The sequence below is a fragment of the Natrix helvetica genome (genome assembly GCF_964273705.1).
Source record: "Natrix helvetica genome assembly, chromosome: 6".
In the NCBI taxonomy this organism is placed as follows: domain Eukaryota; kingdom Metazoa; phylum Chordata; class Lepidosauria; order Squamata; family Natricidae; genus Natrix; species Natrix helvetica.
The window spans coordinates 22,633,311-22,651,912 of NC_138553.1; the positions used below are offsets into that span (position 1 = coordinate 22,633,311).

The following is an 18,602-nucleotide window of genomic DNA, read 5'->3' on the forward strand; positions in this document are numbered from 1 at the left end:
CTTGGTTTCCCTGACAAAATATTTGGCTGCAAGTCATTACAAGCATATACACTAATTTTCCAGCAAATGTCTGGGAACATACCAAATATCCCCTCCATGCTGTTTGCTTGATACTCTCCTTCAACATCAGGGAATGGGCATCTTCAGCTGAAAGAATAAGGAATTCAAATCCCAATCGTTTCATAAATTCTTAAGTGTTTCAAAAAAATAAAACTAAGATTTTACATATATTTTCCAGGAGCATGCTTTAAAGCATGGGAGAATGGAGATGAGAATCCCATTAAGCTACATCATGCTACAGTTCTCTATCTTCAAAAATGAACAGAGAGAGCCATTCCTTCCCAAATACTCCTGTATAAACAAAAGCCTACTAGTATTCTTTAATTAAGATTAGGTAGGAAGGCCACAGCTCCTCATTCCCTTTTTTGATTGGGGGGGGGGGGGAGGATGTCTTCAAATCAATGTTGACTCTGAGCAATTGCCTTAATGAAACCCTGCAAATTTTTTGGGCAAGTTTTTTGGAAGTGGTTTAAACTGCTTCTTTCCCAGGAATAAGAGAGTGACTGGCCCAAGGTCACCCAAGCAGGCTGTAACATTTACTTCTTGATTAAGAAATCAAGAAGTAAATATTTTGCCAAATATTTTCAAGACTGAGAACTGAATAGGTTCTCCCTCCCCCTTTCCTTCCTTCCCTCCCTCCCTCTCTCTACATACACACACACTTAAAATGAGACTGGCTTTATTTGGAAAGTTAGTAGACCATCATATAGGATTCCAAATGAGAAAGGTTAGGAAGCAATAAACGATGAATCTCCCTATGAAAAGACATACTGTATGAAAAAATTTATTGGGAAATGTCATTTCACAAGAAGCTAGGGGGGGAAATCTGATTTTAAACCTGAGATAATATGCAATGCTCCAGTTTCTCCTCCACTTGTGCCTTTGCTTAGATACTATTTTGAATTTTAAGTAATAGTAGCAATAAGCTACACAAAGATGACAGAATCATAGAAAGACTGGATCCACATAGTTTTATAATACACTTCATGTTTTACAATATTATTTTTGACTACAAAATGAAACCTTCTCTTATAAGAAAGAAAGAAAGAAAGAAAGAAAGAAAGAAAGAAAGAAAGAAAGAAAGAAAGAAAGAAAGATAGATAGATAATAGAATATCCATGTCTACATTTGCATGTAGAATATCCTGTGTTTCCCCCCAAAATAAGACAGGGTCTTATTTTCTTTTGACCCCCGAAATAAGCACTTGGCCTTATTTTTGGGAAGGTCTTATTATTTCTGAGGTACAGGAGGTAGCAACTGTGGTCAACTCACGGCTGCTGCTGTGTTACAATATTTTCGGGAGAAGGCTTATTTTTGGGGGGAAGGCTTATTTTAGCACATGCGCTCAAAGCCCGATTGGGCTTATTATCCGGGGAGGTCTTATTTTTGGGGAAACAGGGTACACATAGAGTTGTTCATAAGGAGATTTCAGTTACCACTGATTGATTGATAGAATATCTATGTATTTTGCATATAGAATCAGATTAAAATGATTATTTTTTTTCAGACATAATGTTTTCGGCTATTACATTTATCCAATGATTTTTCTTAAATCATGGCAACAAAGGGAGAAGGGGTGGAACTCTTTACAGAAGGTTCTGAAGAAAAAGAAAACCAATGAGAACAGCCCAGTGGTAAATTGAAAGCATGCATATTCAAGCAACAGAAGATGAAAGAGGATCCATACCTTCTTTAGCAGTCTCAAAAACAACAACCGTCACATTGGTGGAAGGATTTTTTGGCTTTGCAACAGAGAATATATTGTTGGCAGATCGCAGCAGAGGATAGACAGATGGCAGGTCTTTAAGAGTAATGTTGTTTGGCAAAGCGGGGTCCAAGACAAGCATTGGCACTTTGATGCAATGCGTCAATAAACACTCCAGTTGTTTTTCACTAGGATCAAGAGAGGATCAAAGCCAGGCTTACATTTAGGATTAAAACTGCATAGCTTGTTATTTACGCACAACAGATGTTTGATCAAACAGAATCTGAAAAGCTAGTAGAGGCATTGTTTTTGGCATAGTTTTAGTTCAGCAGCTGATTCAGACCCCCATCTAGTTTGTATATATGGTATCATTCAAAAAAAGATTTCTCAAGTAAGACTTCACACCTTGTTGGGTACAGTTTAATATATCACCCAGTTTAATCAAATACTTAAACTAGGGATGAGCTGGGAAACTATCGACAGCCTGTTTATTAGGAACATATCAATATGAACATAAGCAAGCATAGAAAAAGTACATATTTTTGTGAACATGCTATTCATATACATCCTAATACAACATTATTCACTTTGGTTTTGTAAAATATTGGCCATTTAATTATTAAGATCATGTGGTTGATTGACTTAGGTCTATAGACACCTGACAGGATGCAGCTGCCATTACATCTGTGGCTGGTACATTGCCAATCTGATGGATTACTTCCCTATGTGGATTACTATAATATAGAGGTGGGCAACATTTAAGAGGCTAGAAGCAGGAATGCACATTCTAAAAGGCCACTGAAGTTCATCCACTCAAATGGTAACCCTCACCAGAGGAGGCACTTTCCCCCTGTGCTTTTTAGAAGATTTGGAGGGTTTTAAGGGTGGGAAATGGAAGCAGAAGGCCTCGTGAAGCACTCCCATTCCACTTTTAATTTCAAAACAAAACAAAAACTTCCAAGTGTCAAAGGTTCTTGGGGTGCAAAACTAGGCACACAAGGCCCTATCACATAATCTTCAACATTGTTTGACCTGGTTCTAGTAAAAACAAATAGCCCTTTTCTTCCTTCTATTAAGATGGACCATTTATTGATCTGGCACATTAATTTTTATTTCACTACATTGCCAGCAGGTCATTTTGCAATAGCATTTTTGATAGCTACTAGCTTGATTCATTTCAACCTGGTCATCCAAATAATTTAATTCTGTATCATATTTAAACCTAAATATCCCTCTAAGACAGGGGTCCCCAGCCCCCAGGCTACGGCCCACTACTGGCCCCTCAGCCTGTTTGGAAATGGGCCATGTTGAGTGGCAGGTGAGTGCATGCCTGCCACTCATACAGAACAATCCATTCTGATCCCTCACCAGGCTGCCAAGCCAGAAAGGCTGGAGACCACTGCTCTAAGATGACTTATACAACATACTTATGCAGTATATGAGTTGTGGTGGCGCAGTGGTTAGAGTGCAGTACTGCAGGCTATTTCTGCTGACTGCTGGCTGCCTGCAATTTGGCAGTCTGAGTCTCATCAGGCTCAAGGTTGATTCAGCCTTCCATCCTTCACAGGTTGGTAAAATGGGGACCCAAATTGTTGGGGACAAGATGCTGACTCTGTAAACTGCTTAGAGAGGGCTATAAAGCACTGTGAAGTGGTATATAAGTCTAAGTGCTATTTCTATTGCTATACATCGTATTTTTCGGAATATAAGATGCTCCAGAGTATAAGACACACCTTAGTTTTGGGGGAGGAAAATAAGAAGAAGAAAATTCTGTCTCTGCTTACCAGCATCCAGGGTATTCAGCTGACACACGGTAACAAGGTCAGCCAATAAATAGGCATAGCAACTAAGTTAATCAATGAGGGCTATTTGGACTCTGAAATTTGCTATGTGAGCAAAAAGGAGACAGGAAGGAGCCCTGCTTAACCGAGAACTGGAAGTGGAATTGCTTGTGTTTTGCTTGTATTTACTCCTACCTTGGAAAACCTGCTTTTGTTAATGTATTGCATATTATTATTATTATTTTGAATCTTGCTGAATCAGTTACTTGTGTGTGCTTTCTGAATGCGATTGCTGCTGCAAATTCTGACCAGCCAGGTCAGCTTAAGCACTTATTGCAGCTTCATTCAGCACAGCTGATTGGCGGATGGATCAGACTGCCGGAATACCCCCAATCAATTGTTCCAGGCTGCAGAGATTGCCACAGACCATCACTGCCTCCATGTCTCATGTTTTTGGTCTCTGGTGGGGGTGGGTGGGGCTACATTTGGTGTATAAGATGCACCCAAATTTTCAACCTCTTTTGGGGGGGAAAAGATGCTTATACTCTAAAAAATACGGTAGGAGAATGATATATGCTTTATAAGACTTGGGTCATAATAATCAGTGTCTCAGAATGTCCATGTGGTTAACTTAATACATTAGATATTTATTATTGGACATTGGAGAAAATTTACACCTTTTCCTACAATATTATCTTGCCTTGATTTTTATTAAGGTTAAATATTATGTGTTTTGCTCATTTAAAATTTCTCATAGTTGAACTCCAATCTGAAATATGGCAAACAGAAAACGTAACTCCAAAGTACTTATTTATTTTGTTTACCTTTTCTTTGTTGGCTCAGTGACATTCTTTCCAAGAATTTCCCTAAAGAACAAGTAAACATAAAACAATTACACATCTCAAATATATTACACATATACAATATGAATGGATGCACTATATATACTGGACATAAAATGTTCTCCTCTTTCTTGAAAATCAACAAAATCTATATAAGATGGCCTTTTTTTGTTAATAGCTTTGGTCACTAATATCTTCTAAGCAAAAGGGGCTCATTAAGAAACAACATTTTTTTATGGTTTCACAAAGAGCAATATCCATACCTTATTGCTTTCTGTTCTTCTTCCATCTCTTTCCTCATCTGTTGCAGTTCTTTGATCAATTCAACATCAGTGCCATTAACCCAGGTATACACCACATCAATAGGCATAGGTAAGCAAAGCCTTAGAAATCGTTGAAAGACAAATGAAAAAAATGAAAATGAGAATGAAATGAAAAAAATAACCATGTTTAATCTACGCAGGATTTCATTGTGAAGCATTAGATAGTGCTACAAATTATGTTTTTCTTCAAATACTGGAATACACAAGTTGCAAATGATAAGGGATTTAATACATTTGATAGATTAACATTGTTTGGTTAAGCTTTCCAATTCCTATCATTGAACACAATAAGGCAGTGATGGCAAAAGTGTGCACACACTCAGACTGCAAGGCGTGGGTGTATGCATGCCTCCCCCTCCCTGTGCATGTGCACACATCCTGCACATGTGCCCATGCCCCACCCAAACTGCAAGGCACGGCCCCATGTGCATGTGCCTCCCACGCATGCACACCTGTGGCCCACGCATGTGAGCATGCCCTGCAGGACCCAAAGACCAGCTGGCCAGTGGGAAAGGGTGCATGCATGCACAGCAGAGACCCGAAACAGAGCTGGAGTGACAACGCATGTGCCCATAGAGAGGGCTCTGCATGCCACCTCTGGCACGTGTGCCATAGGTTTGCCACCACTGCCATAAGGTTTATTATAATGAAACTTTCCATTACTCCATCAAGTTCAGGAGCTGGCAGGCATCATGCTTTTAGTAATCTAAACCGCCTTTAATAAATGATTGGTGTGATTTTCTTCTATAATGGGAATCATTCCAGAAACGCTTATGTGAAAGAAAACAATGCATCAGCAGCATTTGGCACTCAAAAAAAATGGTTAATGTTTAAAAAGCAAAGCGACAACCTGATCTCAGTGATTCTGCTACTGTGCCAACAATCAGATACTCATTGTTTTAATTAACTGTATACTGACCACAAAGGAGGCCAGAATGCAATAAGGAGGAATAAAGATGAAACTCAATATTATCTCCCAACACGCCTCAACTTCTCATGATACAATATAAAGTTCCACTGATTCATTTCCTCATTTTATTCTTTTGGTGACCAATTATAAATAAAAGTTACCCACAGAGCTTCTTGATTGGGAATTAAGATTTGCCTAAGCCCGATACAGTCCCTTAATCAGACAAAAACATAGTTTTTTTAAAAAAAATATTCATAATAATCTGCTACTTAATATCTTTATATTTCTAGATGCCCATGGTTGTTCTTTTAAATAGGAAGGATGGGTATTGTTTAGCCATTATAACAACTATTGGCAAAGATGAATAAACTGAAATAGGGATTTGCCTAACTAGAGTAACTGGTGAAATCCTGAATAACAAGCACTCACATTAAACTCAACATTTCTGCAGAATTTAATTCCATTTAAGGAAAATTAGATGCTTATTAATATGATTATCTAATCCTTAAAATACCCAATCCATTCTAAAGATCCAAAACTATTTGCTGCTACTTATTTTTAATTATATGGCCAATGCAAAGACTGGAAGGCACTTATGACCAAATGCTAGGCAAGGCGCATTATAAATCCTTTTTTAAAATTATTATTATTGTTGTTATACTGTATTCATTATTGTTGTTGTTATTGTTGTTATTATTATTATTATATTCTGCTTTAAATACAGGTAGTCCTTGACTAATAACACAATTTAGTGAAATAAAATATGCTTAGTAAAGTGGAATTTAAGATTGCAAGAGATTTTGAAGGCAACACTGAGCAAGTATCTCCATCGTTCTTATGATTATTCAAAATTAGAAATGGCCGATGGCTCATAGGAAAAAAAATCTATTTATGATTACTTAAATGTGAATTGACATCAGAAGCAACAGCATGTGACTCACCTATATGAATGAGAATCGAATCTACCACAAATTACACACAATTATTAAATAAAAACATTTTAGTATTTTTCTGTTGTTCTTTCTTCCAAAATTTCACAAATAAATTCCATGTTGTATTTTAAAGAGCACGAGTAGCAGTACAAACAACTGAATATTCATATATAGTTCTATATGTGAATAATAATATGGATTATAAGAAGGCACAAAGAATAGTCTGTATTTTTAACTGTGATCTCTAGATGACGTATAAACAGATTTTAAACTAGTAGCAGCAGTTATTTCCGAATGCCACCACAGACATTCAATTTTATGTGTCTGTTAAGAACTGTCTAAATTTATTTAAAAACTCTGGGGGATAATTGCTGTTCCTTGCTATCACAAACTGCAGCTAATTTGGAACAGTTCTTGGGTATCGACAGAGAATTTGTGGCACCTGGTGTTCAATTGTTTGGAGAATTTTAAAAAATTACATAATTATCCAATTGAGCACCTAGGTTTTTTTTCTTTTTTACTTTTTACCAATGATACCATTTATAACTATCACTAGCTTTCTCCGTGCAAGAATTGTCTAATTCAGGGATGTCAATCTTGCAGCGTCATGATGTATCGGGACTTTTCCCCCCTTCACAAAACCGGGTGTGGGCGTGGCTGGAGTGTGACGCATCCAGCCCATGGACTGGGAGTTTGACAGCCCTGGTCTAATTAATCTGTCCTTGGCTATCTTAACAAAAAGCCTGTATGTTTCTCCTAAGGATAAATATGGGTTCATATAATGCTTGGGTTTGACATTTTCAGAAATGTGGAAAAAATATTATTATTCTTGGTGTGTCACCTTTTTAAATCAGCTAGAACCTAATGTAAATGTCTGTAAGCTCCTATTTTCCATTTTACAATTCATTGAAACTTCACAGACTTTTAACATCCAGATTTTGTACATTTTCAACTCTCCTTTGGTAACATACTATTGGTTAAGAGATATAGCGATCATAAAGTTTACACATTTTTGTGACCTAGTGTTGTGGCCCGCCAGCAGCCAGAAGAGTTGGCAGCAGATTCGGACAGTAAGGAGGTTGGGGAGGAACATGGGCCAGTCCTGGAGTCTGGGGAAGGCACTGATGAGTGCTCTGTGTCGAAGCCAGAGAGGAGACCAGAGCCATCTGACAGTTATCAGCTGCCTTCAGAGTCAGACATCAGTGAGGCAGATGAACAGCTGGAGCCTGTTCCCAGTGTGCGCATGCACAGAGTTGCCAGACGAAGAAAACAGCTAAAGATTTGGGAGTAAGGCCATAGGTGGATGATGAATGGCCCCTCCCAGAGGAAATAAAAGAGGGGGGAAAGGGAAGTGGAGTTTGCAGGAGATAATTAGTTCGCTTAATTGGTTCATGACTCTCCGAGACTCCTTGCCAAGTTTTGCAGATATCGGCCTGGCAGCTCTCCAAGCAAGATAAGGTCTGTGACTGAAAATCCTCCCTTGAAAGACTTTGCTGGATGTGAATGAGCAGAATCCACAGTAAATTAATAAAAGGGATTTTTATCGGGACAAGGAGCTGCTTCATGCTCTTGGGAAGCCTAGGTCAGAACAAGTAGCAAAAGGATTGTATATGCTCGTATATGCCATCTGAACTAATTTTCATTTCAAAAGACAAAAAAAGGTTTAAAATAGAAGAAAACCTGAAATCAAAACTAACAAAATGTGAAATATCTAAAATACACCAGAAGAATAATGGCAGGCAGGAACCCTTTAGAAACGTTGATATCTAGGAAGGTTCAAAGGCCAGTTCAGAGTAATGGAATAAAGCTAATCGAGAATTTGTTCCTGCCTAAACAAGGATCCAAAGTGCCATTTTGTTATCTTCTGATGTAAGGTATCTGGAAATAGAGCTGTATTTTGTTCTACATTTATTTATTTATTTATTTATTTATTTATTTATTTATTATTTATTTATTTATTTATTTATTTATTTATTTATTTATTTATTTTTTATTTATTTATTTATTTCGATTTATCAGTCGCCCCCTCTCTGCAAAGGGACTCGGGGCGACGTACAATTAAATCAAAATACAAGTGTGGCATGGAGGAGGTGACATCAATATTTAACAGTCAAATACAAATGGAAGCCACTAGGTTCAAATAAATAACAATAAATTAAAACAATTAAAACAGTTAAAACCCCAAAATTTACATATAAAATATTAAAATATTAAAATTGCCAGGGAGGTTAGAAAGTTCTAGTTAAGCCAGGCCGGCTAGTTGGAACAGGTGGGTCTTGAGTTTCGTGCGGAAGGAGCGGAGATCGGTCGTTGTCCTGATATCTGGGGGGAGGTCATTCCAAAGGGCTGGGCCCATCACAGAGAAGGCCCTATTCCTGGGCGCCACCCTCTGACACTGCCTGGTGGACGGCACCCGGAGGAGTCCCTCTCTGTGAGAGCGAATTGGTCGCAGGGATGTATGGGGCAGAATGCGATCCCGCAGATAGCTAGGTCCTGTGCCATGGAGCGCTTTGAAGATGGTAACTAACACCTTGAAGCGCACCCGGTAGACCACAGGGAGCCAGTGCAGCTCGCGCAGGAGAGGTGTTATATGGGAGAACCTCGTTCTCCCCATGATTGCCATTTAGTGGCTATCAATACACCAAATCAGAGTTATTCTCAAGGTATCGTGTTTTTGAAAAAGTCACTGCCTATTTCCAGATCTCTGAAAATGCCAGGAACCTTTAGGGCTTTGTAAAACACATTAAGCTGCAAAAAATCAACCACATTTCCACCTAATATGTACAAACCAAACTTCTAGGTTTAACTGTTTAAACATTGAAAATTGGATTAACTTGACCATGACCAAGATAAGAATTAACAACTAAGTGACACAGGAAAATTTTTGATAACTGTTGGTTGGGTTTTGAGCCAAGTCGTGGGAACTAAGATTAAAGGTATCGAAGATTCCATACTGAAAAACTGTTTCTATAACAGATACTATACATTCATAAGTACATCAATTCTAAACATTTACAAAGTATCATATTGTGTTTTTTTTTAAAATGAAAACTTTTATTATCTCTACTTCCAAGAATCTGGAGAAATTGCAGCAACATTGTTTCGTCTGCGTTATCATTTCTAGCAACTAAAACTATTTCAAATAAAAATAAATAGCCAAACGTTTGTATATTATATAACATCTGTATCGGATACAACATCTGGTTTTAAAAAACATTCTTATTTTTTCAGTGTTTCATATTTTTCTTTCTGCTTTTCTTCAATTTGTACAGAGAATGTATACTCTTCTTCAGCTTGCATAGTGAATTTATGACTTGAGGAAGGGGGAAAGAAAAACAATGCAGAAGAAATAGCGTTGGTGCAATTTCTCTTTTGTGTGTGTGTGTGTGTACCTTTGAGTTTGTGTTGACTCTCAAATATTTCCTCTGAACAAGACTCTGAATTTTCATGGCAAATTTTTCAGAAATCCTTTGTCACTGCTTTCTTTCTAGGCTGAGAGAGAAGGACTGATCCAAGGTAACCCACTCATGGTCTCTAAATTTCTTACCTGGTGCCTTAACCACTAGACCCATGATGGCAAACCTATGGCAAATGCACCACAGGTGACATGCAGCACCCTCTCTGTGGGCACATGAGCTGTCGCCCTAGTTCAGCTTCACCACACATGTACACGTGCCTCCCGCCGGCCAGCTGGCCATCGGGACCAGCCAGGTATGGCCAGGGGTGGGGCATGTGTATGGGGTGCACACACATGCATGGGGCAGGGCACATGCAGGGGGTGCACGCATGTGGGGGGCATGCACACATGCATGCAGAGGTGGGGTGCACGGGCAGGCACAGGGCCAGGGCTGTGCACGCATGCGGGGAAGGCACATGCGCAGGGCCATGCATGCGTTGCATTTTGGGAGTTTGGGTACGCATGCACGCTTTGGGAACTCGGTGTGGAAAAGGTTAGCCATCACTGCACTAGACCAGTGGTGGGCAACCCGCGGCTCGGGAGCCACATGCGGCTCTTTACACCCTTTAATGCGGCTCTTCTGTGTGCCGGGTGCCCGCTCCCCTCCCTCCTCTCGGGCTTCGGAGGGAAGCTTCTGCAAAAGCCCAGGCGAGTGACAACCAATTTTGGTCCTATGACTGCAGAATGCTGCAAAATACCATAAATGCAGGCCAGTTGTTGAGTGTTTCAAATGTGATTGGAACACTCAAAAAGGTGACCACAGTGTGTGTGTGTGTGAGAGAGTGAGTGAGAAAGACAGACAGAGAGAGGAACAGAGAGAGGGAGTGAGGGAGGGAATCAGAGAGAGACTGACAGACAGACAGACACACACACAGAGACAGAGAGAGACAGAGAGGGGGAGGGAGGGGGAGAAAGATAGACAGACAGAGAGACACACACAGAGTGAGTGATTAAGTGAATGAGTGAGAGACAGACACACCCACATACACAGAGTGACAGAGAGAGAGGAAGGGAGGGGAGAGAGACAGAGGGAGAGACAGAGACAGACACACATACACACAGAGTGAGTGAGAGACAGACAGACACACACACACACAGAGTGACAGAGATGGGGGAGGGAGGGAGAGAGAGACAAAGAGCCAGAGAGAGAGAAAGAAAAAGAAAAAAGAAAGAAAGTGGGAGAGAGAGATGAAATTAAAAACAACAACATACAAACCTGACTTACTCAAACTATCCAAGGAAATGCAAGGCCAATGTTCACATTAGTGGTTGTGACTTTGTCAGTCAATGTCAGGATGTAATTTTCTCTACGTTGTAAGGCAAATTTTACGGAATTTAACGTTATCGATAAATAATATCGTTCTAAAGTTTTTGTTTTATTAGTTGTGTTATTTGTATCCTCCCGACCTATGTGGATACTTGCATGCAGAATATTCTTATTGTATTCAATAAGAAAAACTTATTGAAACTAAAAACAGTGTACCATCCTATGTATTTTCGGTTTTAAAAATGTGGCTCTCAAAGTAAATTTCAATCGTGGTTTTGGCGAGATTTGGCTCAGTTGAAAAAAAAGGTTGCCCACCACTGCACTAGACCAACCTGCCTCTTGAACAAACACTAGCATCTGCACTTCTTGCACAATGAAGAAAGCAATGCCTTTCCAGATCTGAGGCTCACCTGTTCTGAAATGATTTCCCAGCCACGTTATCCCTGTAAGAGTCAAATAGGACATGATACTGGTCCCTGCTCCACTCCAATACAACCTGTGGAAGAATATTTAAAATTATATTCTAAAGCAATTGAATTGACATGGTTTTTAAAGCTAATAAAACTTGTAGATGGAAATGGAAAGAACAAGGTCTTAAGTTTTTAGGATATTTTATAAAGTGGAATACACTACTTAAATTATTCCTAAAAATTCTCCTGTAATATAGTCAAACTTATCAAGCTTATCAAGACTTGTTATTATTAAAGATCCTTTTCACCATGACTTATCTGCTCTAAATTGAATCATGTGCTCTAAATTGAATCATGCGCTCTAAATTGAATCATGGGTATACTTCTCTTTCCAGCCACATTTGTGCAAAAATGACTGGTAAGTCTCCAGTACAGAAAAATGTTGCATCTTTTTATTTTTACATTCTACCACCCAGTTTGCCACATAACTTCATCCCACAAAATAATTTCAGCATAGAATTACCATAGGATTGTAGAATTACCCGTCTACAATCTTATGAAGTCTTTCTTGACAACTAGAATTCAGAGAATTGCTATCCAGTTCAAACCACAATGTCAAAAAAAGAGTGTATCATAACATAGATCTTGGCCTTTTGTACTTATGCTCTGAGATAAGATACATGTACATAAGTCATGTGGTTTGCCTTGCAGGGTTGCATTTGTCCTGATTTACCACCCCTGCAGACACCTATTAATGGATTCTGAAACAACCTGTGAATTCCATAGCAAGACCTCAGATGCTTCCACAAAATAAAAATTAATATAAAGCACTAGGGGAGTTTACAGACTCCGTGATCAGCAGATGAAAGCTGCTAAGCATCCAGTGGAGAAGTCAACCTGACCTGGAGCTTATCTATAAACCACAATGTCATTTGATAATAACTAGCTAACTATCAGTTTCCATGTTCATGAGACAAGCAGAGGGAGACGGTTTGCTTGCCCCTTGCAGAAATCCTTCAACCTTTCCCCTTATTTGCCTCCATGCATTTAAGGGAAACAACTCATATGAGGCTACTTTAAGAATTTCACCAGCTAATCTTCTTTAGTCAACTTCCTCTATTAGAAAGATGGGATACCATAATTTCTAAACAGCTAATTTCCAGCTGGTTTTATATTTATCTGCCTTCTAGATTACTGAGCCGTGATGCTAACGACCATATTTTATCATTCATGGATTCTGTCTTCTGCTGTTTGATTTCCCACTCCCATCCCCACCTTTAACTGTTTAAGCCCACCTCTCTTTATGCTGCAAAACTCCGGGCACCTCTTAAAATAAATACAAAAGGATGAAGAGATTTTTGAGGTTCTTTGGGTGCCACCTACTGGCTGCCTGGAATTTTGCAGCAAAGGTGGGCAGCATATGCATTGAATTAAGATAAATAAGGCATGGCATGCTTATTCTCTGTTCCCTTCACAGGACGACTGCGAGAACAGCAGTTTCCAGGCTGGGATCCCCCAAAACGCCCTTTCCAGGGCAAACTGCCGCTGAGTTTACCGCTGACACGCTTCCTAGTGTCTTTTCTTCGCTGCTTTCCTCACCTCTATTCTGTAACAGAGAATTATTATTTTTTTTTAAAAAAAACACTCATCCTCCTTGTCTGTCACCTAATGGATGACAGATTTTTCTCCAAGTTCAGATCTACCCGGATCAAAACTGATGAAAGCTTAGCGGGAGCCGAGAAAACGAGAGCTCCCTTAAGGCGGCTGCCATCACGGCCTTTCCTGTATTGACACGCCCGGGTGGACGGGTGGCTGCTCACACGGGAAAAGGCACAGAGCAAGGAGCAGGGAATTGATGCAATCAAGCAAAGGCAGTGACAATTGCAGGGAAGTTATTATTTTTACGTTACAGACAAACTGGAAAAGGAAAGGACGCCAGCACGGGAGAGAAGTGGTCGGGGTTCAGCCCCGCGCAGGAAAATAAAAAGTTCGCAGCTTTGAGTTTCTCTTAGAAGAGTCATCGCCCTGTTTGGGGGCCCTGGCTTCCGACAACCGTGCAACCCCTTAAAGGGTCCAGACAGGCCAGGCTGAAATGCACGGGGGAGCCCAAAGCGCTTCTCTGCAAGGAGCCGCACGAACGGGGAGGCCTGAAGGAGGAACCTGGCTTGAGAGACGGAAGGCCGGCGCAAAGAATGAGGGAAAACCCTCCAGGCAAGGAGCGAGGTAGAGAAGATATGCAGTAGATCCTCCCTCGTGCAGGATCGCGGGCAGCTCACGGCTCGGATGGAGGAAGGCGCTTGCAACCGGGCAGCGGGGATCGCGTCTTACCTCGCCGAACTGCAGGGCGGAGACGATCAGGAGGACAATGCCTCCAAGGCAAAGGCAGGGCCCATATCGGTGGGACAGACAAGTGTAGGTCTGCCTCTGCAGGAGCTTCAGCAGCATGGCCCGCCGGCCAACATCACCCCCCTCGCAGCCGCCGCCACCCGCCCTTCTCGCAACCGGCAGCCAATTCCTAGCAGCTGCTCAATTCTCGTCCCCGGCACATCTCAGACGCTTCCAAGCACGGGCGGCTTCCGGCAGCCGGGCGCCGCCTCCCCTGTGGGCGGGGGAAAGGATTTGCTCCTCTCGGGGAGGGGGGGGCTCGGTTTCGCCAGTCGCTGCAATCCGGTCATGTGCCGTGTCAGGCGTCTCGGCCGCCTCGTGATTGGGAGGGTGCGAAAGAGGCACCGCTTGAGGTGTTTTGCGAGGAGGTCCCCCCCCACTTCAAAGGGTCACTTAAGGCTACTTTGTTCAAGGTGAAGGACTCAGAATCAGAATAGAGCTGGAAGGGACCTTGGAGGTCTTCTAGTCCAGCCCCCTGCTCAAGCAGAGGACCCTATACCATTTCAGACAAATTACCATCCAGTCTCTTCTTAAAAACCTCCAGTGATGAAGCACCCACAATGTCTGAGCGCAAAGCTGTTGCACTAGTTAATTGTTCTCACTGTTGGGAAGTTTCTCCTGAATTCCAGGTTGCTTCTCTCCTTGATTAGTTTCCACCCGTTGTTTCTTGTCCATCCTCTGGTGCTTTGGAAAATAAATTGACCATCTCCTCTTTGTGGCAGCATCTCAAATACTGGAATACCGTGACCATGTCATCCCTTCTCCTTCTTTAAGTATGTCTAGTTTAATGAAAAGAAGGACTAGGGATGACATGATAGCAGTGTCCCAATATCTCAGGAGTTGCCATATAGAAGAGGGGAGCAAATTATTCTCCAAAGCACCTGAGGGCAGGACAAGAAGCAATGGGTGGAAACTAATCAAGCCTAGTGAAGGGACAGGCCCACCCGCATTGGGCCTCCTGAGGTGTCCCCTCACCCTGTGCTCTGTTTCCTTGCCCATTAGGTTCCCCACAGCCCTATGGGCCTTTCCCCTATCCCACTTCATTCCAATTACACACTTACCTTTTGAAGATATCCAAAGCTCAGGAAGTTGGAGTAGAGAAGGCCACTCAGTTGCTGGACTAGGTACAGTGGTGAAATTCAATTTTTTTTACTACCAGTTCTGTAGGTGTGACTTGGTGAGCGTGGCAGGGGAATATTGCAAAATCCCCATTCCCTCCCCTCTCTGGGGTCAGCCAGAGGTGGTATTTGCTGGTTCTCCGAACTACTCAAAATTTCTGCTACCGGTTCACCAGAACCAGTCAGAACCTGCTGAATTTCACCCCTGAGTAGGAGGTGTAGGAAGTTATCGCCCAGCCCTCTCCCAGAAAAATGATATATCCTAGGAAATATTGAAAAGGCAGAATATTATATTTTCCTGGATGTGAAAAAGGGAGAAACACATTTTAAACACAAATTAAATCCCTGCAGCTTCCTGCCATCCTCACTTTATCAATGGGCCATTAAGAAGGCCAAGCTAGTCCACTTTACATAATAAAGAGTTCTCCCCTTCAGCTCCAGGGGGATGGGAATGAAGGCATGATAATATAAGCCTTTACTCAACTGACCACATGGCATCTGAACTCAATCAAACCTGGATTCAAAACTCAGCCTAGAGGGTTGCCCCTGCATGGGCCCATGTGAGTCTGACAGCCAATCAGAATACATTTCTTACACAGGAACAGGAAACAGATAGGTGGGGCAGAACAGATTATAAAAATCCCTGCAAGCCCTTCTTCAGCCCTTCTCTTCCCTTCTCTTCTCTTCTCCACCAACATTGAAGCATGTGATCACCTTTGCTGTTCAGGACTCAGGCCATGTGGTCCTGTCCACCATTAAAACCATCTTTCCAAGCAGCCTCCATGTCTCCAGTGTCTTTTTCCCCACTTGGAGCCGAACCCAGAAGGACATTTCTTTCATCAGAGGCATGGTGTATCATTTCCAAAGGTTGAACATGAAGTGGCACAATCAAGGAGAAGAAATCCTGCCGGTTTCGCTTTCCTTGCAATCCTTTCCTCCCTCAGGGCTAGCAGTGCTAATGTAATACTGGAGTTCATGGCTCTGGGAGAACTGAGAATAAAGCCTGCTGCTTTTGCTTCCCTCACAATCCTATGGTTATAAGTTGAGGATTACCTGTAAATCAAAATACAAACTAACCAGGGGTGGGATTCAGCCGGTTCGAGCCGGTTTGGATGAACTGGTAGTTCCGCTGATCAGTTGGCCCAGCCCACCTGCTCCTGCTCTATTCTAGTCCTATATTTCCTTTATTTCAAGCCCAGCTGATCGGCAAGGCAGAGTGGATTGCTGCGTCTCAGCTGTTTTATTCACTGGGGCTGCAGGAAAATGTAAGTCTTAGTGGTAATTTCAAAGGCAATGTGCGCGTGCATAGCATGTTTTTGGCGCACGTGAAGCAAACCGATTGTTACACCGGTTGAATCCCACCACTGAAACTAACTATACCACAAAAAGAACACAGCCTTTGACAATAACAAAGAATATCTGGCACAGATCTTAACTCTGGCAGTTCAATCTCCAAAGGCCTTCCAGAAAAGCTAGGACTTAGCCATTCTCTGGAACGCCTTAAGATTGGGAGTCATTCTTGCTTTGGAAAAGCACATTGTTCCAAGGCAGTATGCCCTCCCATCACACCCCATGTTAGGAGAAGAACGTCAGGCACTCTATTCACTTGAGTTGAGCGGTCAGGGTTTACTTGGGCTAGGCAGTTTCTGAGGGGTTTACAAAGGATCGCCAGCGCCTGAATATGCCTCTACAACTTAACTAAGATCCACATATTTCGGGACATTGTAATCACCTGATCCATTTCTCTAAAGTAAATGGACACTCACTTCTCCTCAAGCTGCTTCAGGAAAGTGCATGTAAGACAGTGGTGGGTTGCAGCTGGTACGTACCGGAGCCTGCCCGGAGGACCGGATATCTTTCCAGTATGGTGCTCCGGAGGGCCCACCCGCCCACCCAAGCTCCTTACCGGTCCTTTAAGTATTTGGTGCTTCTGCGCATGTGCATGGCGCATACAGCACCTGCGCAACACTCCACTGAGCAGCTGGAGCATCGTGGAGGCTCGCAGAGGCGCTAAGATGCATGCGCGTGCTGTGCACATCCATGTGGATACCGCTGGGCCCATATAAGGTCATATCTCTCTGTTTTCTCCCCCATGCTGGCTGAGTGCTTCTGGTCAACAACCAGATTTGAGACTGCCCACAGATTTTATTGAAAGGATCACTTACCTAAGGGATTGGTATGCATTGTGCAAGGACATGGGCACCAGGTGTAAACCACGGTGACTTCATGTACATCCTGACTCAAAATGTAAATTGTAAAAATGCATCATTTTGTGAAATGAAGTCAGGGCAAGGTAATGTTTGTCCATCCCTTGTCATACCTGGTGCCCACATTCAAGCACCTAAGAGAAAATATACATTGTGCATATGCAAACTGTTAAGCAGCTAAAGAAAATTGTAAATTCTAGATGATATTCTGCAATTTATAGGGTTGGTTTTTTTAATAGTACAAGTAGGTAAAAAATATATGTTATGGTGGCACAATCTGAGACAGCCAAGTGTTGCCATCTGCAGGTGGCAAAGCATATAATCACCATGGTAGATTATCATGGGACTAAAGAAAAACACCACCCAAAATGGTAAATGGTAATTGAGATTTACTTGGACCACATCACCTTTCAGTAACATTATTATTATTATTCAGTATTTCAGTAACAATTATTATTATTATTTATTTCAGTAACAATTATTATGCAGGGACTGGGTATGTCTAGTTTAATGAAAAGAAGGACTAGGAGAGACATGATAGCAGTCTTGCAATATCTCAGGGGCTGCCACAAAGAAGAGGGAGCCAAACTATTCTCCAAGGCACCTGAGAGTAGGACAAGAATCAATGGGTGGAAACTAATCAAGGAGAGAAGCAACTTAAAACTAAGGAGAAATTTCCTGTCAGTTAGAACAATTAATCAGTGGAACAACTTGCCTCCAGAAGTTGTGAATGCCCCAACACTGGAAGTCTTTAAGAAGATGTTGGATAGCCATTTGTCTGAAATGGTATAGGGTTTCCTAGGCAGGGGATTGGACTAGAAGACCTCCAAGGTCCCTTCCAACTCTGTTAGAATTCTATTGTTCCAAAAACACTTCCATTGGACTCTTCTCCCTCAGGGGAATCATGAGTCCATTTAATTTAGATCGGATATCAACTTCTAGGATCGTGCAATCCTCAGTGTCTGTCTTTCATCATTCAACTTTATTTTATTACTCGCCAGCCAGCTGATTATGTATTTAAATCAGTCAGTGCCTCCCTTGGCTTCAGTTGGTACTAGAATAAGAAATAGGGCAGAAAATTGTCTGCATACTGATGACTTTGTCTACATCATGCCCCAAGAACCAGGAATGACACACAGTAGGAGAGACACTGACAGAGCCAAGGGAGGGAATAAAGGAAGGAATCAATTTAGAGTCTCTATGTA

General features: G+C 41.7%; 1 protein-coding gene across 1 annotated transcript in view; it reads right to left on the minus strand.

Annotated features, from left to right (window-relative positions):
- Positions 1-14,263, minus strand: part of GNPTAB (N-acetylglucosamine-1-phosphate transferase subunits alpha and beta) — a 50,128-nt gene extending 35,865 nt beyond the window's left edge. Inside the window, exons 1-6 of the mRNA XM_081958735.1 lie at positions 14,016-14,263; positions 11,688-11,773; positions 4,652-4,771; positions 4,371-4,412; positions 1,748-1,953; positions 83-147 (exon numbers count right to left, since the gene is read on the minus strand). Of these exons, the coding sequence (XP_081814861.1) occupies positions 83-147; positions 1,748-1,953; positions 4,371-4,412; positions 4,652-4,771; positions 11,688-11,773; positions 14,016-14,132 (636 nt within the window). The 5' untranslated portion in view covers positions 14,133-14,263. The remainder of the gene's footprint in view (positions 1-82; positions 148-1,747; positions 1,954-4,370; positions 4,413-4,651; positions 4,772-11,687; positions 11,774-14,015) is intronic.
- Between the last annotated feature and the right edge of the window lie 4,339 nt (positions 14,264-18,602).